At 43.3% G+C, this 22,641-nt stretch overlaps 1 protein-coding gene across 6 annotated transcripts in view; it reads right to left on the bottom strand.

Annotated features, from left to right (window-relative positions):
- The window catches only part of UGGT2 (UDP-glucose glycoprotein glucosyltransferase 2), a 188,636-nt gene that overhangs the window by 72,322 nt on the left and 93,673 nt on the right, over positions 1-22,641 (bottom strand). For all 6 annotated transcript variants that reach the window (XM_075918810.1, XM_075918804.1, XM_075918807.1 and 3 more), the window contains 7 exons: positions 18,631-18,754; positions 18,454-18,552; positions 16,801-16,895; positions 16,011-16,217; positions 14,590-14,721; positions 6,610-6,737; positions 3,414-3,509 (listed from right to left, as the gene is read on the bottom strand). In XM_075918810.1, the coding sequence (XP_075774925.1) occupies positions 3,414-3,509; positions 6,610-6,737; positions 14,590-14,721; positions 16,011-16,217; positions 16,801-16,895; positions 18,454-18,552; positions 18,631-18,754 (881 nt within the window). The remainder of the gene's footprint in view (positions 1-3,413; positions 3,510-6,609; positions 6,738-14,589; positions 14,722-16,010; positions 16,218-16,800; positions 16,896-18,453; positions 18,553-18,630; positions 18,755-22,641) is intronic.

The raw sequence follows: 22,641 nt of genomic DNA, 5'->3' as shown, positions 1-22,641 counted from the left end.
CTCACAAACAGAAAAATTCTCCATCTTTTTAATACGCATTTCCTTCCTTGGTGTGGGGAGTGTCTTTGATCCTACTCACTACCCAATTTTGTGGCTGCCTACTGAGCACCTCTTCATAGCCAGCGGTTGCTTGACGCGCACCCGACCCCATTAGTCCCCTCAAGTACACCAGATAGTGTATATTGTAACTCACAGTACCTCTTTCTTGGGTTAGTTTAATGGCAAATGAAGTTTACACAAATCTCAACCTGAAGCCACCAGTACCCAGTCTCGCTTCTCATAGCGCCCCTTGGCTGCAAATAGTGAACCAGATCTAATGGGAGCTGCGAGGCTCTCTGGCTGTGGAGCTGGTAAGTAAATAAACTGCCGGAATGGCCCATTATCCTCTACCCTGAATCATCAGATTTTGCAAGCGTTAGTAAGAGTCAACAGAGACGGAAATTAGATGTAAAAAATTAATTAAAAAATGAAAACTAATGTTAAATATAATAGAATGGGATTCGTTTTGGCAAACCAGATTAAAAGGAAATAATATATTAATCATAGATCCCTGATTAGAGAAAGCTAGAACCATAAGGAATAAATTACAGTAGTCCCTAATTTAACACATAAGTTAATAAATCATGCATTACAAATACACTTAGTGTATTCACACTATTTTTCACTAAACAACATATCAGTTAGATGCTGCCAGGAGTGCAGACAGGGAAAGTGATGGGAAAGTTACTCATCTTGTGCAGTAACTGGAGTTCTTCGAGATGTGTCCCTGTGGGTGCTTCACTTAGGTGTGTCAGCGCTGCTGTGCACATGGCTTGGAGATCTTTGCTAGCAGTTTCCCGGCTGCCAGCGCATGCTGCATTATTGCACAATCACCCTGACTGACAGTTAGGCACATGCTGGCGGCCATTCCTTCTGTTTCTTCTCTACGCCAGATTGTGTTAGCCTGGAGCAGAGGGGAGGAAAGTGGGTATGGCGCACCCACGGGGACATATCTCGAAGAACTCCAGTTACTGCACAAGATGATTAACCTTCCCTTCTTCTTCCAGGGTCCCCATCGATGCTCCACTTAGGTGACTACAAAGCAGTGTTCCTGCTTGGTGATGGGTGCTCCATGATGCAGGGTTGGATGTTGGACAGTATGGTATGTCCAAATCTAGTGTTTGAGTCCTAAAAGGACCGAATAGCATAATGTCGTGCAAAGATATTGGCCGAAGCCCATGTTGCAATTCTGCAAATCATGTCTATTGGAAGACCCTTGAGGAACGCAGTTGTGGTAGATACTGCTCTCGTGGAGCGCACCCAGAGAACAGTTGGTGGCTGTCTGTGTTTCTGGGAGTAAGCCAACTATATGCAAGTAGGACTCCATGTGGATATTTGCTGTTTGGAGACAGGTTCAGCTTTGGACCTATCTGCGCAAGACACAAATAGTCTGGATGTTCTTCGGGGATATTTCATGCGTTCCAGGTAAAAGGCTAATGCCCTGCGTACATGCAGCATGTGCAGCGCTGCCTGGTTGCTGTCCTCGTGTGGTTTCACGAAGAATATAGATAGATATATCGGTCATTACAATGGAATGAGGTAGATATTTTGGGGAGGAATTTCGGGTGAGTTCCAAGAACAACCTTGTCCTTGTGGAATTCGATGTACAATGGGTCCATCATGAGTGCTGCTATCTCTCCCACTCTCACTCTTCATTCCAGGTCCTGCTCTCTAGCACGTCCCTGCGAGGGAGTGCTCTTCCTGCCCTCCTCCCCAAGAGGATTATCACTGGGGGAGGGTCGAATGAAGCTGTGACTCAGCCATGTTGTCCAAAAATACCAGTCTGCTGTGTAATTCTTTCACGCTCTTAGAGCGTGGGGTAGGCTTCTAGCAATGCAGGCAGAGACCGATGGTCTTGCCCTAGCCCGCGAAGGCACTGTCATGCCCGTCTGCTGTTGAGATTGCTGTCTTACACTCTGTAGACCTTTTAAAGCCCAATGATGAGGGCAGAACAGGTTTTTGTTTGTTTGTTTGTGTTGTCTCTCAGGCAAGAGGGATGCAGCAGAAGCACCCGTGTGCAGCTCCGCCTGCTTTTCTTTCTGTTAAACTTAAAAAATAACAAATGGTCAGGTAGCACTTTATAGACTAACAAAACATGTAGATGGTATCATGAGCTTTCGTGGGCACAACCCACTGAAGTGGGCTGTGACCACGAAAGCTCATGATCCCATCTACATGTTTTGTTAGTCTATAAAATGCTACCAGACCATTTGTTGTTTTTTAAGTTTATCCTATACAGATTAACTCAGCTACCCCCTGAATCTTTCTTTCTGTTGTTATCCTTTTCCTCTTTTCTCTTTTCTTTTTCTCTTCTTTCTGTTTCCTTTTGATGCTATTAGGGAGACTGACTAAGTGCGACTGATGCCAGCTGCGGATGAGAAGGAACTGAGGGAATGGTCACCAGGTCAATTGGGGCAATTGCGCAATAGTGCAGACACACCTAAGTGGAGCACCCACAGGGACCCTCGAAGAAGAAGTTACACATCCTACATTCCATGGGAGAGTACTATGTCATCTCAAGTTCTCAGTTTGCTTTGAAACAGGGCTAAGGTACTTGCAACTGGCAGCTGGTACAGCTTTTCTTCCTCTCACTATGCTACAAAGGCAGGGCAAGACATAGTACACAATAGCAACTTTGCCAATAAAACTGAACAGGAACTTGGGAGTGGTGATTACAGGAGGATAAATGAGTGTTCAGGAAGGTTCTATTATTCACGTTTTTCATTCATGGTTCTAATGTTGCCCTTTCTGCCTTTACATATTAAAAAAGTCTCTGCCACTGAAAGAAAGTAAAACTAAAGATGGCTACTGTGAGTTTACCATTGAGAAGAAAGGAGTCAACCTTCTCTTGCCCCATTTCTATTCCTCCCAATACAGATTTAAAGATGTGAACGGTAGTATTTTCCAGTTTCAATTAGCAACAAATAGACTCCAGTGACATACTGACTCTCACTGGCTCCCCAAGTCCAGGGTCAATGAGACAGGGTAAGCAACAAACACATACTCTAAACTCACTGAATGGCTCTGAAGCACAATGTAAATAGGTCTGCTAGCTTTTAATATATTCTTGTAGCAGCCAAGGCACAGCAGTAAGAGCCTACCCACTCTTATTACAAACAGAGGTAGCAATGAGGAGCAGTACCATCATCCATCAGAATGGCACAGTCCTGTTTCAATAGTGAGGTTAAAAAGGACCACGTTGCTCATTAGGTTTCCAAATTGCTTGTACAATCACAAAGTCAGTTTCTTCTTTTAAAACAAAAAAATGTTTATTGAAGTTCTGGAAGATTTCATACAGTACTTGAAGCATTATTAATTTTTAATATTAAGATGTCATAACTGTATATGCATTTATGATGAGAGGCTGAACTTACCTGTGTTGCTCTTTGAGAAACTCAACTTTTTGTCTAACGCCTCTTTTAGGCAATGAAGAGAGTAGGGCATCCACTTTCATAATCAAATCACTACCACTGGTATAATAAAACAAACTCAGTTAATACATGATTTTTCTAATAAAAAGAGAACAAAAGATTCATTTTCAATGTATATATGTCTGCATAATGGATTAGGCAAAATATGATACCTTAAGGACATTATAGTCACAAGATTTTTAATCTTGAGTCTCTAAGCCTTTACAATATGACTGACCAAGAACTGCTACATCTATAGTTCTGGAGACGTGCCCCTCCATGCATTTAACGAGATGGAATACACAGTCCTGCAGTTTTAAGTGTAAAAATCCACTTGTAGCCACACATCTCTGTTCCTTTCTTTTTGCTATTGGTTGAAAAATTCCCTCTGAGAACTCCCATGAGCAGCCACAGCTAATCAGTCCATCTTTTGTCTGCATCTTACTTATTCCTAGAGTTTCTACAATGTTTTATCTGAGTTTTTATTGTTTTTTCTCAGCTTTCTTAGTTTTGTTCTGTCAAACAAGCAAGCAAGCAAACAAACTATAGTTAACTATCACTGATAATGGATGTAAGTGCAGTGTTAGTCAGGATCCCAAAACAGGACTTCAACTGGTAGCATATGTCAGTAAGATCTTAAATGGGGTAGAGCAGGAACTTTTCGGGCCCTATTTCATTGGGAATATTTTATAAGATTGCTTCCAATACCTCTTAAAACATCCCACTCTCTGGTAAAGTGTACTAGCAGGGAAGATTAATGATGGCCATGTTTCTAGTCCCTGGATAGCTAAATTAATATTAGCATTACTAAATAAAAATGGGATCAAGTAAAAGGTGCCAGTCCTAGCTCCACTTCCATATGGTCTTATGATAGAAGGGGAACAGCAGAAATGTCCCCTGCTTGAATTCCCTCTGAACGAATCTTCAGTGTTCAGAGATGGAGCAGAGCTAAGGGACATCAGAAAAAGTGAAGATTTGTGGTTGGGTCTAGCTACTATAATAAAAGAAAGCCATATACAAGATATTCTGCAGTAAAAGTACCAGATGGGATTGTTTTTGGGGGCCAGTGTATACCTTCACTCAGCACAAGCAGCTGAAATTGTGGCAATAACAGCAGCATTGGAAAATACACCAATAGATAACAGGAGTTATCTTTGCAGATCTCTGTGGAGAAGCAGCAAGGTGGGGGACAGTTGGCTCAGCAGAGTCGGCAGGCGTGGAGAACCAGCTTTAAAGGATTTGAAGAGGGGTGCATGACTTGCAAATGGTACACCTTTCAGGAATGTGTTTTTTTATTAAAGCATAATAAACATCTGGTATACCCTTCATTATAGGGCATTATTATCTTAAAAGAAAAGGACAGTTTTCAAGTCCCACAGACTTGTTTCACCATAAGGAACTAGGAAAATCTCACCAAAAAAAAATCGTATGTTGCTTTTTTTAGTTTTTCAAGGAAACATTGTGAAAAACCTACAACTAAAGAGTAATGCAAGTAACTCCAAGGTTATTTACAACTCTTCACACAAGAACATGAGCTCATGTGAATGAGAAGATCAGTATACAGCTACACTAAAACATTTACAGCAGCAGAGCTATAAAGATGCAGCTGCAATGCTGTAAATTCTCTAGTGTAACTGTCAAAGGAGAAAGGTAAAAGGTCTCCTGTCAGCTTAACAACTCTAGCCTCATGTAAATCAGCAGCTGTGTCAGAAGGAAAGCTGACATAACACTGTCTATATCAATGCTTAAGTTGGTGTGACTTGTATTACTCAAGGGGACTGCTTTTTCACACCCCCTAGTGACATAACTAATACTGTACTGCAGTATGTGCTAGTGTTGTCATAGCCTGAGACACTGCCTAAGTGCCTATACCCAAAGCCATAGGTAGTAAGTAGGAAATAAGGGACAGCTGGAGTCACTCCACCTTTTATGCCTTTGAATTAGTGATGTTAGATATCATGTAATTGAATAGTCATGTAACCGTATGAAATCTTAGTTGTTACATGACTATTCGATAGTTCAAGGGGGCAGAGCCAGCAGCCAGTGCGCTCTTGGCCCCCTTCCTGGGGAGTGCTCTGCCACCCTGCATTGCTGCCTCTATCAGAAGCAACAGTGCGGAGTGGCAGGCGAGAGCTGGTCTGCCAGAGGAGTCAGTTTAAAAACCAGCTCCCCACACAGACTGGCTGCTTGCCACCCACGCTGCTGCCTCTGATACAGGGGCAGCAGTGTGGGGTGGCAGCAGCGCCTGTCTGCAGGGGTCCAAGCTCTCTGGGGACACAGGCTACTCTGTAGCAGCAGTGCCTGTCCATGGGGTGTGTGTCCAAGATCTCCACGGACAGTGGCTGCTGCCGTGGACCAGCTGCTGTCCATGGTGGGGCCAGGCTCTGTCTGCGGGGAGCTCTATGAAAGGCAGCAGTAAGGAAGTGCGGGGTAGGCAGATCTGGTGCTTGTAGGGAGCCTGCTTAAAACCAGTTCCTCACGGGTACTGACTCCTGCAACCCCCTTGCTGCCTCTCATACAGAGGCAGCAAGTGAGGGGGAGTGTGTGTAGTCGATAGGATTAACCAAGACTTATCGGTTAATTATGTGGTCAGCTACAAGTTGACATCCCTACTTTGGATGGTAGGCACAAGGACACTTGGGGTCTGTCGGCAGAAGGATGCAGATTAGGCAGGTTGAGATTGCAAACGAGGCAGGGATTTAAATATCCCTTATGCCTCCTGCAAGGAGGTTTACAGGATCTGTCGAAAAAGGCTTTCTTTCTTTACAGATCCCCCTCTAGACTGCTGCTTTTTGCCGACAAAGTGCTGAGTCGGCAAAACGCGACAGCCATTTTTATACAAATTAGGCACGGGATATTTAAATCCCTGCCTCATTTGCAATGTCGACCTGCCTAATCTGCATCCCTCTGATGACAGAGGGATGCAGTCTAGACATACCCTTGGAGAACAAGAACAGTCTCAACAGAAGACAATGGCCAAAAGAATCCAAGCTCAAGCACATGGGGCACATGCACCCCTAGAGTACAATATATATGGACAAAAACTAAAAGACCTAGACGTACTCTAGAAGAAAGTGAAATGATTAGTCACAGGTGATAAAAAAATAACTTCAATGAGTTTCCAATGCACTCAGACAACAGATTCCCAAAACCATTTTACCGCTGCGAGCTGATCCCCATCTCTTTGACAATGCCTTTAATCTTCTCTGCTGAGGTACTAAATGTTATCTTTTCCAACAAATGAAAATCATCAGTATGGAATTCATTTTCATCCAAAGGACCCAGGACCTTAAGAGAAAAACAAATGATAATATTTTAGTAAAAGCTTAGGTTTTTAAAAATATTTCCTGTATAAGCAAAAAATATGCTCAATTTTTAATAATTTAAAAATTATTAAAGTATTAAGAATCTGTCTCCAGAATACCAATAAATTTTACTATTTATGCTGTGAAAATTCCAACATTTACAATATACTATTAATTAAATTCAACTACACCATATTTTATTTATACATTCCTCCATTAAGGTGATATCCTTAACAGCAATTAGGAAAAATTAATCAGGCAAACAAGGGATGTATCTAATAACAGTTACAAGAGGAACATCCATGACTGAATGTACAGTTTGAACGTCTCTCATCTGGGACTCTCTGGACCAGAGAGCTGGGAGGCCATGGGGCTAGCTGTAGCAGCCCCAGAGTAGCAGAGCTGCAGCAGCCCCTGCTGCCTCAGGGAAGCAGAGCCACAGTGGACCTGGGGCAGTGGAGCTACAGCAGCTGATGCCCCGAGGAGCAGAGCCCCAGCGGCCCTGGAGTTGGGAAGCCCTGGTTGCTCTGGAGCCACAGAGCCTGGAAGCCCCAGCAGTCCTGGGGAGTGGAAACCAGCAGCCCCAGTGTCCTTGGGGCAGTGGAGGCTGGGACTGGATGGCAGAGCCAGGAAGCTACTAGCCTAGGGTCAGGGGAATACCACTGGGTCAGCTGACAGACCCAGGGAGAGCTAGGAGTCCACCATAAGAGGGACAGAATTGTCCTCTCCAGGTCCAGCAAACTCCCTTATTCGGGACTGGTGAGGTCCCGAGAATGCTGGACCAGGGAGGTCCAAAATGAATAGGACTATCACAGAATTCCCATTATATATGCCTATGTATAGGAATTTATTATTCAGCAACATAAATTTCTTTTAAATAAAAGCTCAAATAAAAAAAAGTACAACATTTGAACACAAACAATCATCTTCTGCTTAGTTGTTTAATCCTATAATACCTTGATCGTGTCCTATATCAGAACTATTTTAGTATATTTGTGTGCACAACGTCTAAAAAAAATTTGGGAAATCAATACGTTCTATCATACACATGCCAAAACATAAGAACATGAATACATTTACACACACCAAAACACATGATTTTGTAAAAAGAAAATAGTGAAGTTTCAGCTTTCCTGTCTTAGTAGAAGTAAATGGACAGGTAATGTTTTCAGAAAATTAAGTAAAAGGGCCTACATTAATGAAGATTACTGAAGGGCCTAACTGAAGCCACTAAGGTCAGTGGGAGTGTCTCAGTTGATTTTAATGGGTTTTGAATCAAACTCTAAAAACATTATTGCAACACAGATTGACCCTTTCTAGTCTGGCACCCTCGGGACCTGACAGGTGCCGAACTGGAGAATTTGATGAACCACAGGAAGTCCATATTGTCTAGAAGCATTACCAATACTTCCACTGCTTATTGGGCTCTTAGAAGACACTTAGGAGTAAATTAGAATTAAATAACAGCACAGAACAATGAAAGTGGGGACTGGTGGATGTAAACAAACTTTACTGGACTGCAGGAAACATGCCAGACCACGGATGTTGCCGGACTGGAGAGTGGCAGACTAGAGAGGTTTAGTACAGACTAGAGAAGTTTTTCAATTTAATTTTAGGAAACTGTTGAAAAGGCAATGGGAATTCAAATGGGAGTTTTGCCACCAACTTCTATGTGGACAGGATTTCATTCTAGGTCTTAGAAGTTATTATTATTCCTAAATAAAACATCAGACACTGAATAACTGAATGAAAAGCAGAGATATATAAAGTGTTCTTTTGGCCAGGAATGTGATTCTGAAAAACTGCATGATCTTATTCAACATGTTGATTGTTATATGTATTTTGGGTCATCTTGTTACAATAGTGACTAAAGAAAATTTTAATTGGTTTATTCCTTCTAGCATTATACTTCTGGCTTCTCAACAAGGCTGGCCTGGGGCAGCATGGGCCTCAAAGAAACTGGCAACTACTCCCTGGAGCAGGCATGGGTGGCAGGGGCCATGCTGCTGGCCATTGACTGCTCCCTGTGGCTGAGGTGCTTGCTGCCCCTCTTCGGTCATTCGTGAGTATAATTGTCCCTGCTCTCACACCCCTCCTTTTCCAACTGATGTGAAACAATCATATTCCACATACATCCCATTGTATTGGCACAACCAAATGCTGACCTTGCTGTAAGTTATGATAAGAGAAAGCTGAATACCAAATTTGATGGTGCTAGCTCTTACCATTTAGGAGGAGTTCTCGAACAAACAGATTCACAGATGGGTGGATGACACACAGACATATGCACAAACTTTTAAAAAAAATACACACACACACACACACACACACACATCAAAAGAAGGGATATCAAGTGTAAGTAACTCCCTTCTTTTGATATGCTAACGCTTATGCCCAAATAAATCTCCTTGGCGTGCTGCACCACATAAGTACAGGGTTCCATATGGCCCAGCAGTCTTATGCAGTTTCTTGACATTGTAAGAGGTGAAAACTTGAGTCCCTCAATTACAGCCCTCATGGCGATGAACCTGGTCTTGGGGAGGGTGGTCATCTCAGTAGTGGAGTCCAAATGAGCCCCCACAAAGTCTATTAAGTGGGATTGAGCATGGATTTCTCATTTATGAGGAGACCCAACCTGTGGAATAGGCCCTTGACTAGATCTATATGTCATAGCACTTGATTCCTGGACGAACCCCTGATTAACCAATCATCCAGGTAGGGAAATATCTACACTCTATGCCTCCTTAGGAAGGCTGCTACAGCTGCCATGCATTTTGTGAAGACTCAAGGTGCTGTAGAGAGGCCAAACAGGAGGACCAAGAACTGAAAATGATCTAGCCCTATGGTGAATCTCAAGAATCTCCTGAGAGCTGGGATCACAGAGATGTGAAAGTGTGTGTCCTTTAAATCAAGAGCAATGTACCTGGCCCTCTCCCAGATGCTTTAAACAAGAGCCATGGTGGCTGCCGCAGGCCACATAGATTCAAGCTGTGTGTTAAGTGCTTGAACCCAATGTGGCCTGCGCATCCCCTCTCTCCAGAGGGTGGAGAGAAGTAGAAAACTCCCCTAACCACTAATTAACTACCAGAAAACTATTTACAACTAACAAAAAACTTCAACTAATACTAACTACTATAGACACAAAGCTGAGGGTTGGACTATCAATCAGTCAGGCGCTACCACTACAGACACGGGCTGCAAGAAGGAACTGAGGGGGTGGAGGGCCAGAAAGGATATATATGCACTGATATAGCAGCGCCACTCCACTGGGCTCCCTGGCTGGCCTAACAGGTACTGCTGAGGCAAAAAGCTCTGGAATCCATGCAAGCAGTGCGCACATACCTAAATAGAATGGAAATGAGCAAGCACTTGAAGAAGAACCTCCAGAATATTTTAAAACTTCAGACTGAGAATTGTTGAGCAAGTCATACAAATATATATTTTATAAAAGAATTTTGGAAGGGATATAATCCCTTACACTATGGCATAAGACAACCTCTAATTATTGGAGTTACGAGAATCCTTCTCTGCAGGCAGGCTATCCCATAGCGGGTACTGCAGTATTTCTCATATATTCTTTTGTCAAAAACAAGATGCTGAACCATATGGGCCTATGGTCAATTCCAGCATGGCATTTCCTATATTCCTGAGTACAAATAAAAGTTCAAGGAGAAGAAAGGAAGGTTACTTACTCGTAATTGTTGTTCTTTGAGATGTGTTGCTCATATCTATTCGAATGAGGTGTGCGCATGCTGCATGCATGGTTTCTGGAGCGTTTTTTCCCCCAGCGGTACCCATTGGGACGGCAGGTCGCCCCCTGGAGTGGCACCGCTATAGTGGAGCATAAGTATCCCTGCCAGCCCTCCCCCTCCTCGGTTCCTTCTTGCCGGAGACTCCGATGAAGAGGAGGTGTGTGTGTGTGGGGGGGGGGGGGGGGAACTGAATGGACACCAGCAACACATCTCGAAGAACAGTCACAGGTAAGTAACCGTCTTTTCTTCTTCGAGTGATCGCTCCTGTGCATTTGAATGAGGTGACTCCCGAGCTAAAACCATACGGAGGCAGTGTTGGAGATGCACTCCTAAGGACAACACAGCTCAACGGTCATAACAAATCAATCATAAATTTATTCAACACAATAAACAACTCATCCGAAGTACTTAAATATTGACCAAACTTTTTTTTTTTGTTTTTAGGTTTACAGAACTGAACTGAGAACCGCGGAATCCAGAGCAGCATCATTCCTGGCCTGCTGGCTAATAGCATAGTGCGCCATAAACATGTGAACAGAGAACCACGTGGCCGCTCTACAAATGTCCACTATTGGGACTTGTGCCACAAAAGCTGCTGAGGACACCTGGGCTCTAGTGGAGTGAGCCTTAACCTGGGGCAGCTCCCTGTGTGCCAGGATATAACACTCCCGGACACACGAAAAAATCCAAGAGGACAGTCTTTGGACTGATACTGGCAACCCCTTCACTCTTTCCGCAAAAGAAATTAACAACTGAGATGATCTGCGAAAGTAACTCATTCTGTCTATGTAAAAGGCTAATACCCTTTTCGCGTCCAATGAATGTAAGGCCTACTCCTTAGGGGAGTGGTGGGGCTTTGGAAAGAAAACAGGTAAATAAATGTCTTGAGACATGTGAAACGAGGAGACTACCTTAGGGAGGAAGGCCGGGTGCAGACGCAGGCTGACCCTATCTGCGGAGAACACCAAATACAGGGGTTCTACCGTCAAAGCCCTGAGCTCGGACACCCTCTGCGCCAAGGTTATAGATACTATGAAGGCCACCTTAAGCGACAGGTACTTAAGCGAGCACGTGGCTAAGGGCTCAAACTGGGGAGACATAAGCTTAGTAAGCACCAGATTAAGGTACCACTGAGACACAGGTGCCCGTGAGGAAACAACCTATGTAGGCCCTTGAGGAACCTCTTAACATGGTTAGTAAAAAGGGATCTGCCACCAACCCTGAGGTGGAAGGCCGACATGGCCATCAAATGGACCCTGATGGAAGAGGTAGATAGGCCCGTTTGACGCAGCTCAAAGAGGTAGTTGTGGATAACTGGTACCGGGGCCAAACAAGGGTCTAGCTCCCCACTGACTGCCTACAGGGAAAACCTCTTCCATTTGGCTGCATAGAATGACCTGGTAGCCGGCTTTCTGCTCCTCAGAAGAACCGTCTGCACACCCTCGGAACAAACCAGCTCTGGCTCTGTCAACCATGGATAAGCCAGTCTGTAAGGTGGAGGGACCTGACGTTTGGGTGGTACAGGAGACCTCCGTCCCAAGGTTGAGGGACCAGGTCCTGAATGGGCAGGAGACACTGTGGCCCAGGAACGAGAAATAATGGGGGCACTTCCTGTTCACTTCTGTAGTGAACAGGTTCACCTGGGGATGATCCCACCTCTGGAAGAGAGGTAAAAGGACAGCATCCTTCAAGCACCATTTGTGGGCCCTGAATGACCGGCTTAGCGTGTCCGCCAGTGTATTCTTGCTACCCGGCAGATATGCTGCCTGGAGGTGACTGTTGTGGGCTGTACACAATTCTCAACAGAGAACAGCTTCCTGACATAAGGGAGAGGAGCAAGCCCCTCCCCCTGCTTGTTTATATAAAACTTAGCTGCTGTATTGTCCAGCAGCACTGACACTGTTTTCCCTGAGAGTTGGGCTAGGAAGACCTTGCACGCCCTCCTTACCACTCTCAACTCCCTAACATTTGTATGTAAGCCCTTCTCGTGAGGGGCCCACAATCCCTGCGTCCTGTGGTGCACCATGTGAGCGCCCCACCCTTCATCCGAGGCATCTGTTATCAGTCTGACCAAGGGTACCTCACCCAGGAAGGGGACTCCCTTGCACTCCTCCTCCTGTCGAGTCCACCATTGCAAAGAGTCCACTACCCCCACAGGCAATGACAGGACAGAGTCCCAATGAGCCCTGGCCTGGTTGAACAACCTCGACAACCAGGCTTGTAGGGGTCTGAGTCTCAACCTGGTGTGGCGAACCTCATAAGTACAGGCCGCCATATGTCTGAGAAGCTTCATACATGTCCGGGCCGTTGTAAGTGGAGGCAGCGTAAGGTCTTGTGCCCATGGTCGCTATAGTTTGGAACATGGCCATGGGGAGATACACCCTTCCTCTTGTGGCGTCTATGTAGGCTCCCACAAATTCTATGTCCTGAGAAGGAGTTAACAGAGATTTCTCCTCATTTAACAGTCAGTTCCTGCCTCTGCAGGCTGTCCACCCTAGCCGCCTTGGGGGGTCTTGACACTGAGGCATATGGGATACTTCTTCGGTGCAAGACACTAAATCCCCACAACAGTGGCATGGGCACCTGCCACTCATGATAGGCCCACAGCATCCAGAAAGGCCAGGGTGGCTGGGCCTGTGGGGGCCAAGTCTGCTGGAATTCAGAAGTCCCAGCACAGTGCTGAGACCGGGAGCGGTACTGGGAAGAGACCCTAAACGAGCCCACGGAGCGCACCGACTCCAGCTCTGACTCCAAAGAGTAGTCTGAAGCAGACCATAGCGGTGCTGTAGAGGGTGGCTTGGAGAGGTGATGTAGCCTGTACCTCTCCATAGACTCGGGCTTCCCCGCATGCGGTTGTCTCGGCGGCCCCATCGACAATGGTGCCGGAGCACCGGTACCAGGAGCCGTCTGCACCTGACCTGGTGCCGATATTGCAGGCACCAATAGTGGTGCCAAGGTAAGCGGTGCCGGCAGATGGCAGGAGCTCTGGGGAGGTGCGGCAACAGTTGGTGCCGCATGGAACATCGCAACCTGTTGGACTGGTGGCGGTGCCGCCACTGCCAGTGCAGAAGCCAGTGCTGACCAGGCCACCAGTGTAGTTGCCGCTACTGGTGCTGCCCCTAGTACTGCAGGCGAAAGTTCTCCAGGGCACAGCGACAACGGAGGTGAAGTCGTTAGCTCAATGAGCTTCTGTGCCACCTCAAAGGTCTCCGGGGTGGATGGATGGTGCGCCAGGATTGGTCCCGAACTCTGTCCATGTGCAGTAGTCTCCCTTCTCCCCTGTGCACCGACATTGTGGCTGCCTCTAAGAGAGTCTAGGAGTGGAGACTGAGGGCAGGGCCAGCCTCCATGGGTCTTGTGACTAGGCGATTTGCCACTCGCCTCCTTTCCCTTCTTCGGCACCGGAGACTGGGATTGGTGCCTCAGTGCCAAGCTCTTCGGTGCCATGTTACGGGAAGGCCCCGGTTGAATTTCCCACACTAGCATCGGTGCACTACGCACCGGTTGGAGAGCCGACTCCATCAGTAACAGTTTTAAGCAGGAATCCCTCTCCCGCTTCGTATGAGGCTTAAAACTCCTACAGATCTTACAGGAGTCAGTGAGATGAGACTCTCCCAGACATTTTAGGCATGAGTCATGGGGGTCTCCTCTCGGCATCGGCTTCGTGCAGGACATACAGGGTTTAAAGCCATGCGGGCCTGGCATCCCCCTCCCCAGAGGGAGAGAGCACGAACGGTAACAACAAACTAGAAACTATTAGAAAACTAATAACTGGAAGAAGAAACTACCAACAGGCAAAACAACTAGCTATTGCTGGGTTCTGTCACAAGAATAGAGAAGCTCCAACAACTGTCACAGGCGGTAAGAAGGAACTGACAAGGGGGAGGGCCAGAGGGGTACTTATGCCCTGCTATAGCGGCGCCACTCCAGGAGGCAACCTGCTGGGTACCGCTGGGGGAAAAACCGCTCCAGAAACTGTGCATGTGGCACACGCACACCTCATTCGAATGCACATGAGCAATCACTCGAAGAAGAAAGAGAACTTACATGGAGAATATGAAAATAAACTGCTTGTTTACTTACCCTACCATTGCTGACAACAGCCATTTGCCCAGGAAGCAGTTTAAGAACTTCTTTACAGAATAGCTGGTGAGTCTGAATTATATCCAGTCCTATAGTGTTGTATTTCTTCTCAAAAGTACTGTCATCCATTCCCTAAAGCACAAGTAAGGTGCAAGATGGTCACCAGTTTCAGCAAAAAACAAAACAGAGTGATAGTCAGTTGGGGTTTTTTAAAATTGTTTATAACAACAACAACAACAACAACTAAACAACATAAAAACAAGGACAGTAGGAAAGAACTCCTCCAGCCTTAACTTCAGACCAATCTCTGAAGCTAAGGCTGGAGAAGTTCTTTCCGTCTCTCCCAAGCAGCTAATTTGTACTTCCCCCTTGACCAACAGCACAACAGAAGAACCAGGCTGCCTGAGTTTAAGCAATTTTTTTACCAGGAAGCGCTCAGAACACTGTCATTTAAAGAATCGTGACTCTTACTACAATGAAGTTCAGAATTTTGTTAATTTAAAATATTTTGTGCTCTTACTCAGAAAAAAATTGATTATGAAGGAGAAAAATAAAATTTCTCATGAATAAAAATTTCTCACTTGTAACTGGAGTTCTTCAAACTGTACTCTATATATTCACATTTGTGGGATGAGCTGATCAGTTGCAGTTTAGATGGTGAAACTTTAATAGGCATTGCTTGTTGGAGCACACAAGCATCATGCCAACCTTTCCTTTCAACATCATGAACATTGTGATGGTGAGACTATAAAAGGATGTGTGGTGGCACTATTGCCAACCTCAGTTCCTTCTACATCTCACTCAGGTTGTTTGGAAATCAAGACTCAAAAGGAGGAGCAAAATGGATGTGTTCCTTATACAGATATGCAGCATCTGGTTATGGGTGAGTATCATTAATTGGGACTCCATGTAATGTGATTACTAATTGCTAAACAAGACCAAGAATGGGAATATGTAGAAGCTACTCAAAGAAGAAATTAAAGAGTGTTTGAAGACCTACCCTGACAAATCTAATACCTGATTGTGTGGCTGGAACTCCATGTTGCATATTTCAGTTAGTGAGACATGTCTTTTAAACGACAGAGGCACTGCTTTAGTTTAGAAGAACTGAACCTATTCCCTCATGGGGAGTGGATGATTACTAATTTATAAGAATAATGAACAAACACGCTAACCCACTTAGAAACTGTTGGTGCAGCAACCTTTGACTTTTTAAATACTCGAATAAGAGATAAAAATGTCTTATACTTCATAACATCAGGCAATAAAAAGTTATTCTCAGCTAGAAATGTGCCACCTCTCATGTAACTGAAGTAAAGTATGAAATGGAAAAAGGAAAAGGAAAAACAAAGAAAGAAATGGGCAATAGTTTATATAAAGTCATCAAATGATTATTATTCAATAAAATGTTTTTCACTGACCGCAACAAGCAATTTCTTAATTTTAGTTCCTGTAGCAAGGGCTTTTGCTGTCTCCTCCTTAGATATCTTACTTAGGAAACTTTTTAAGTTACTGTTTTTCTGCGTTAAAAAGGCAGTCAAAATTGCCCTGGCAATGGCTGTGTTATCTTCCATTATTTTTGACATTGGATTGTTCACAATCCCTAGCCGCATATGATTGCTTGTTTTCTGCAAACAAAGAAATATATATAAATTTAATTTTACAGTTTAATCTTCTCACACTTGATGTTTACTTATTTTCTTAGTCCTCTATGCAGGGAAATAGCCTTAGAACATTGGTCATTATCTTTTACAGATTACTATACCTGTCTGATTTGTCTTTTGAACCGCCAAGTTTTATTTCATTTAAAAATTATTTGCTTTCAAAATCAGACATAAAAGTACAAAAGTATCATATCACTTGCTTATTTCTCATTTTCACCATATTATTATAAAATAAATTGATTAAAATATAAATAATGTACATACATTTCAGTGTGATATGTCTCCCCCGAGGATGACATGGACCTATATTTTAATCCCTATAGAAAGCAGTGCAACTTTTCTACCATTCAAAAAAAAAAAAAAAAAAAAAAAAAAAAAAGGGACTACTATTTTTCTACATTTTGGTCCTCCAGTTTCCCAAGAAACACCGGGTAACTCCAACTAGTCTGCTATAATTTAAAAAACAGAGTTGTGGACAGTATTCATATTCTCCATAATCACGGCCACTAAAATCATTATTTTCCAACAGGAATTGTTAGAAACTTACCAGGTGTTTCAAAGCTTTAGAAAGCAAATGTCTTCCACCTGGCTTGTCAAAATCAGCAACAATCCAGATGGTAACTGCATATATTACATCTTCACCTAAAAGCAAAATTAAGCAAAGAAATTTACTCCAAAAAGTTTGAGTAGATTAAATCAAGGAAAGACTCTCATCGATATAACATAATCAGATGATAAACATCAATATTTAGTTAATTAAGCTATTCTGTCCCGTGAGGTCCTGCTACACATTATTTCTTATCTAGATCACCACTATGATCTCTGCTCCTGCCTTTTAGTGAGGTGGGAACTTACCTATGAGTATGTCTATTACTAGCCTCCTAGCTTGATCTAGGGAGGCTAATGAGGGCGACCGAAATTGCAAATGAAGCACGGGATTTAAATATCGAGTTAGCTGTTATTCTTCCTGGAATGAGGTTTAACAGCTAATTCGATTTAGGGCTTTAATTCGGAATCCTGTTTCACTGCTGCGTGTAGATGCAGACAGTTACTTCGGGCTAGTCAATTTCTAAAATGGCGACCGGCCAGGAACATGCTAATGAAGTGCGGGATATTTAAATCCAGTGCTTCATTTGCAATTTCGGTCACCCTTATTAGCTTCCCTAGATTGAACTAGGGGGCTAGTGCAGACATACCCTAAAATTCTAAATAGTACATTGCAAACCTCTAATGTACTATAAAGACAATAAAAAAACCCATCCACTACCTACAGAATCCAATCTTTTTATTCAGCTAGCAAGTGTACCAGAATATAGTCTTCAGAAAACTTCAAGTAAATAATTTCCTCTTCTTCCAAGATAGAGTTATAATAAATGTAGAGACTAAGTGTGGTAAATAGAGAAAAAGTATAACAAAGAGCTAAGTTTCTGTTTTAAATTGAAATTTGTAATCGCCCTAAAATCTTCAAGTCAAGTCATATGAGCCTGGAAAATTGGAGTTTGTGGGGAAAATCTGAAGTAATTTGAATAAGGAGTTCCCACAACAAAGCAACCTAGATATTAAGTATTTTTGTAGGTGAATAAGCCTTCCAACAATTTTGCCTACATCTATAGAAAAAACAGGGCATTAGACATATGAAGAATATGTTGTAAGATTCCATTTAGGTAGAAAGGAGTCATATTTTCTGGAGGAGGAACTATATATGCATTGACAGAAGTGTGGGGACTTTGCCCATTCATGCTGCTACAGTGCCAGTAAGTTTTGAATCAATAGCCAAGTAAGAACTATTTTCAAAGTTACTATGACTGAACTAGGCATCAAGATACGACTGTGTCTGCATTATTAAAGACAGATTTGAAAAAGTAACAAGGCACTGTGTTCGTTTTTTGTGTTTTTAAGTAATCAGATTACTTCTCATGATTACTTTAATCTACTTCCATTAAGCCATTGTTTTAACAACTTTCATAATGACTTCAAGTCCATCATCAAACAAGCTTACTGACCCAAGAGATACTGGATGTTGCAAAAAGAAACAAAAAAAAATCAAGCTTACACAGATCCTTATTAGAACAATCTTTCTTTATATATTTACCTCGACCAACACTAACATTTCTTTATTATTCTCAGTTTCCAAATAAGTATTTCCATATTTGCAGAAAAACAATATTATTTGTTAAAAGGTTGTACAAAATAAAGTTACCCTTTTTTGATAAGTATTTCATGTTCTGTGAAATTACAGCACTCTTATCTTGTGCATCCAAAAAGGAGAAAGTGGAGAAATCTTCCACACCAACAGGAACTGTAAAGTTTAAAAAATAATTTGTTACTATTAGGAGTGGAAAAAAATTATAACAAATCAGGCAGGAAAAGTATTTACCTGATGTAGATATGAAATTTATATATGTTCTTTTAGTGTCAAGAACTGTGGGATTTATACGGGAAACTACATTGTGCTGATCCAAGAGGAAATCTACTGCATCCATATGATCACTTAGCAAACCCTGTAATAGTAAAAATAAATCTAACTTTTCCATAAGTATAATTTAATTCAACAAGTTTAAGATAAACACAAGATGACCATCTTACTATATATTTAGAAATGTGCATCTGTCTGTCCATTCAACTATGAGTCCATTTGTTCAAGAACTGCTCTTAAATAGTAAGAGCTATGATCACCAAATTTGGAAGACAGCTTCCTCTTATCATATCTTAAAGCAAGGTCAAGGTTTGCTTGTGCCAGAACAATGGTATGTACCTGGAATTCAATTATTTCTCATAAAATGGAAAGGGAGGGTTCTGGTAGGAGGGAATTATTATGAAGAATAACCATAGGAAGGCAGCAAAGGCCCAGAGATGGGGATTAGGGCAGCTATAACCAAATGAGGGCAGCGAGGGCAGGGCTGGAGAACGGGACAGCTATCTCCTATACATTTCAGAGAGTTTGTCTATCTGTCTGTCTGTCCCACCCAGGGGACATTTACTTCTCCCCAGGCTATGCCAGCTGCAGCCTTAATTGACAGGCACGTCTCACCTGTCCCCAAGCTGTCACATTGAGAGAGTGCTGGATCAGTCTGCATGCTGAACCCCGCATTCCCAACCCACCCCAGAACAATGATTTAAATGAAGAAAAACAAAACTTATTTGAGTTAAGGACTCAAGCAATATTGGGTAAATCTTCTAGTTTATTTTTAAAATGAAATTCAGGATCATTTCTGGGTTCTCATTCTGAAGCCTAGACTGTCTGTGGGGTCAATGTGAAGTGACGGAAACAGCTAAAAGTATGGCTGAGAATTCCTTTTGTTCACAAACCCATTAGATTCAATCACGAGTGGGATTTGTTGCTATCACAGTCCAATTTTTATGTTCTCAAGCCATTTTGACTTTATGGATTATATCCATGTCACAGCAAGACATGTTACATGTATGTAATTAGAAAAATGTACCACGAGCCATGGTGGATTCTCTCATCATTGACAAATTTTACATCAAGAGTGGATGTTTTACAAAAAATATTATCCAAGGAAGTTCTAGGACATGTAATATACAGGTCAGATTAGATTATCACAACAGTCCCTCCTAGTCTTGGAATCTATGAATGTACCCCAGAGGTGGGGAACCTTTTTTGGGTTGGGTGCTGCCGACCCACAGAAAAATCGGACGGGGGCTACACAAGTGAGAAGCAAAAAATAAAAAACAAACACTTACTGATGTGGCCTCCGACTGAGAAGGAGAAAGACACTCCTCACATTCCCCTTGCACACCAAGGCGGGGGCAGGTTAGTAGATTATGTGTGCTCCAGCCCCATGGTGAGGCGACAGGGGGGCTGGAGCCCCAGTCCGGCTCTCCAAATGCTGGGGGGGGGGGTGAAGTCGGAGTCCTGAGCCTCAGGGGCTGGTTCCATGCAAACCAGGGCCTTCAACCAGCCCCCTGGCCTTAGGTTCCCCACCCCAATCTATACCATGCCAAGAGTACAATACCATTGTAACATGTGAGATAACTCAACCAGGCATCACTCTTACTCTACAGCTATTATGCATGCAACAATTTCATTGGCTGTCTAAGAGAGACTGCACAGATGGTAGATTACTTCATTCAAATGCCACAGCACTTCAAAACTACCCACACAACACAAGTGGGCTGTGTCTACACTGGGCCACTTATTCCGGAAAATCAGCCGTTTTTCCGGAATAAGCTGCGAGCTGTCTACACTGGCCCTTGAATTTCCGGAAAAGCAACAATGCTCTACTGTACAAAATCAGCCGCTATTCCGGAAAAACTATTCTGCTCCCGCTCAGGCATAAGTCCTTATTCCGGAACACCGTTCCGGAAAAGGGCCAGTGTAGACAGCCCAGTAGTCTTTTCCGGAAAAAAGCCCCGATCGCGAAAATGGCGATCGGGGCTCTTTTCCGGAAAAGCGCATCTACATTGGCCACAGACGCTTTTCCGGAAAAAGGGCTTTTCCGGAAAAGCAGCCTGCCAATGTAGACACTCCTTTTCCGGAATAACTGAAAACGGAATGGTATTCCGTTTTAAGCATTTCCGGAAATTCATGCCAGTGTAGACACAGCCTTAGCATATAACGAATGAAGGTTACTGTGATGGATGGGAGAGATAAACACCCCAGCATTCAGCAACTAAATGGTTAAAACCCAGGTAGCTAGGAAATGTTGGCAGGGAGCCAGGAGAACCAATGGGAAGAAAGTGTTGAGATTTGAATTGAAAGGAAATCTGCTTGCTTCTTCTCTTTTGTGGAAATTTTAAACCAGGAGCTGGTGGAAAAAGATTAACTGAACCACAGATATACCCTTACCCAGAAAAAGAATACCCATGCCTAGGCATAGACTGGACCTTGAAGATATGGATATATAAGTGATAGGAAATGTTCACTGAGACATGATTAGGTTATTTTATTTGTTTTGTTATTTGGTTAAACTCCTCTGTGCGGAGTCCATGTGCCCCTTCTCCCCACCTCTGTACTTAAAGATGAATCCCAGGGGAAGCAATTCTTTGTGCTTTAATCTGCTTTTTCTCAGTTGCTCTAGAACACCTAGCAAGCAAGTATGCTATACCAAGCTTTCTTCCGGAGAATGGGAACTGCTAGTAGGTGTGCTACATGGTGCCTGCCATATGATGTGACAACACGTAAGTGTCCCGTCCCCCCCGACTCCTCCTGCCCAAACACCTCCTGCCTCTGTCCAGACGCCCCCTTGCCCTCAGGAATATTCAAAAACATCTAGGGAAAAACTAGGGTTGCCAGGTGGTTTAACCAAAAATACCAACCCCTCCCCCCCCCCAAAAAAAATCCCACAAACCACTGGGGAAAAAATTCTGTTGAAAAAAAAAGGGGGGGGGGACCAAAGTTGTTGAGAAACAAAAAAGTGCTGCACCTATAAATGGCCCCGCGCTCCTCACTCTCCCACTGCTGCCAGATGCGGCAGGGGAAAATTGTCCCCGCCAGGCTTCTTTCTGTCCAAGGGAAACAGGAAATACCGGACATTTTACATGCCCGGTATTTTCTGGTTTTTTTTACCAGATGGGGGACGTGAATACTGGATTGTCCAGGTAAATACTGGACACCTGGCAACCCTAGGAAAAGCTAGAAGAGAGCATATGCGTGATCTGGCATGTATTGCTTGGGAAAGGTTTTACCAATAGGCAACACCAAGCAGCATAGTACCCATAAATGAGAATATGCACACACAGCTCCTCATAGCAGCACACAGCTCCTCATAGCAGCACACATCCCTTTTCTGATGTCTACATAACTCTCCCAACCAGGGATTTGGAGCAATCAAATTTTTAAATTGTTCCGCTCCAGCTCCACTCCGGCACCAATAGTGACTGCTCCAGCTCCGCTTTGACTCCGCTCCGCGCTCTGACTCAAATTAATTTTTAACTAAATAAAAAAGTACATACTTTAATTTTGAAAAAACATTATTTTTATTCAGAGTTTTAAAACAATGTAAATGTCATCAACAATGATACAAACTAGAATAATTCATAATTCAATCTGTAAAAAATTATTGCAGCAATTAAGTCGTCTTTCATAGCCTGCCGCAGATCATTTAAAATTAACTTTAAAGCCAAAAACTGTTGCGCTACACTAGTTTGAGTTGTTGGCATGCTCGAAGCAATTCTACAGGCAGCCTAAATGCGGTGTGGGTAGTTGTGAATGGCCTCAAAAACAGACTTAACTTTTATCCTACCAATAGACTCCATCGCCTCACAATCTTCCCAAAAGTTTCTCTCGAATAATTCATTACAATTATGAATCGCAGAAACTCAACGGCATCTTTCTTGTTTATCCAATTCCTTTCTGAAGTCATCATCTTCTGAAGAATTGGTGCTTGAATTATCTCCATTTCCCTGTGATGGTTGAAGACATCTC

This window comes from Pelodiscus sinensis, chromosome 1, assembly GCF_049634645.1.
Source record: "Pelodiscus sinensis isolate JC-2024 chromosome 1, ASM4963464v1, whole genome shotgun sequence".
NCBI lineage: Eukaryota > Metazoa > Chordata > Testudines > Trionychidae > Pelodiscus > Pelodiscus sinensis.
The sequence above is the reverse complement of the archived record's forward strand: the minus strand, read 5'-3'. Positions and strand labels throughout refer to the sequence as shown.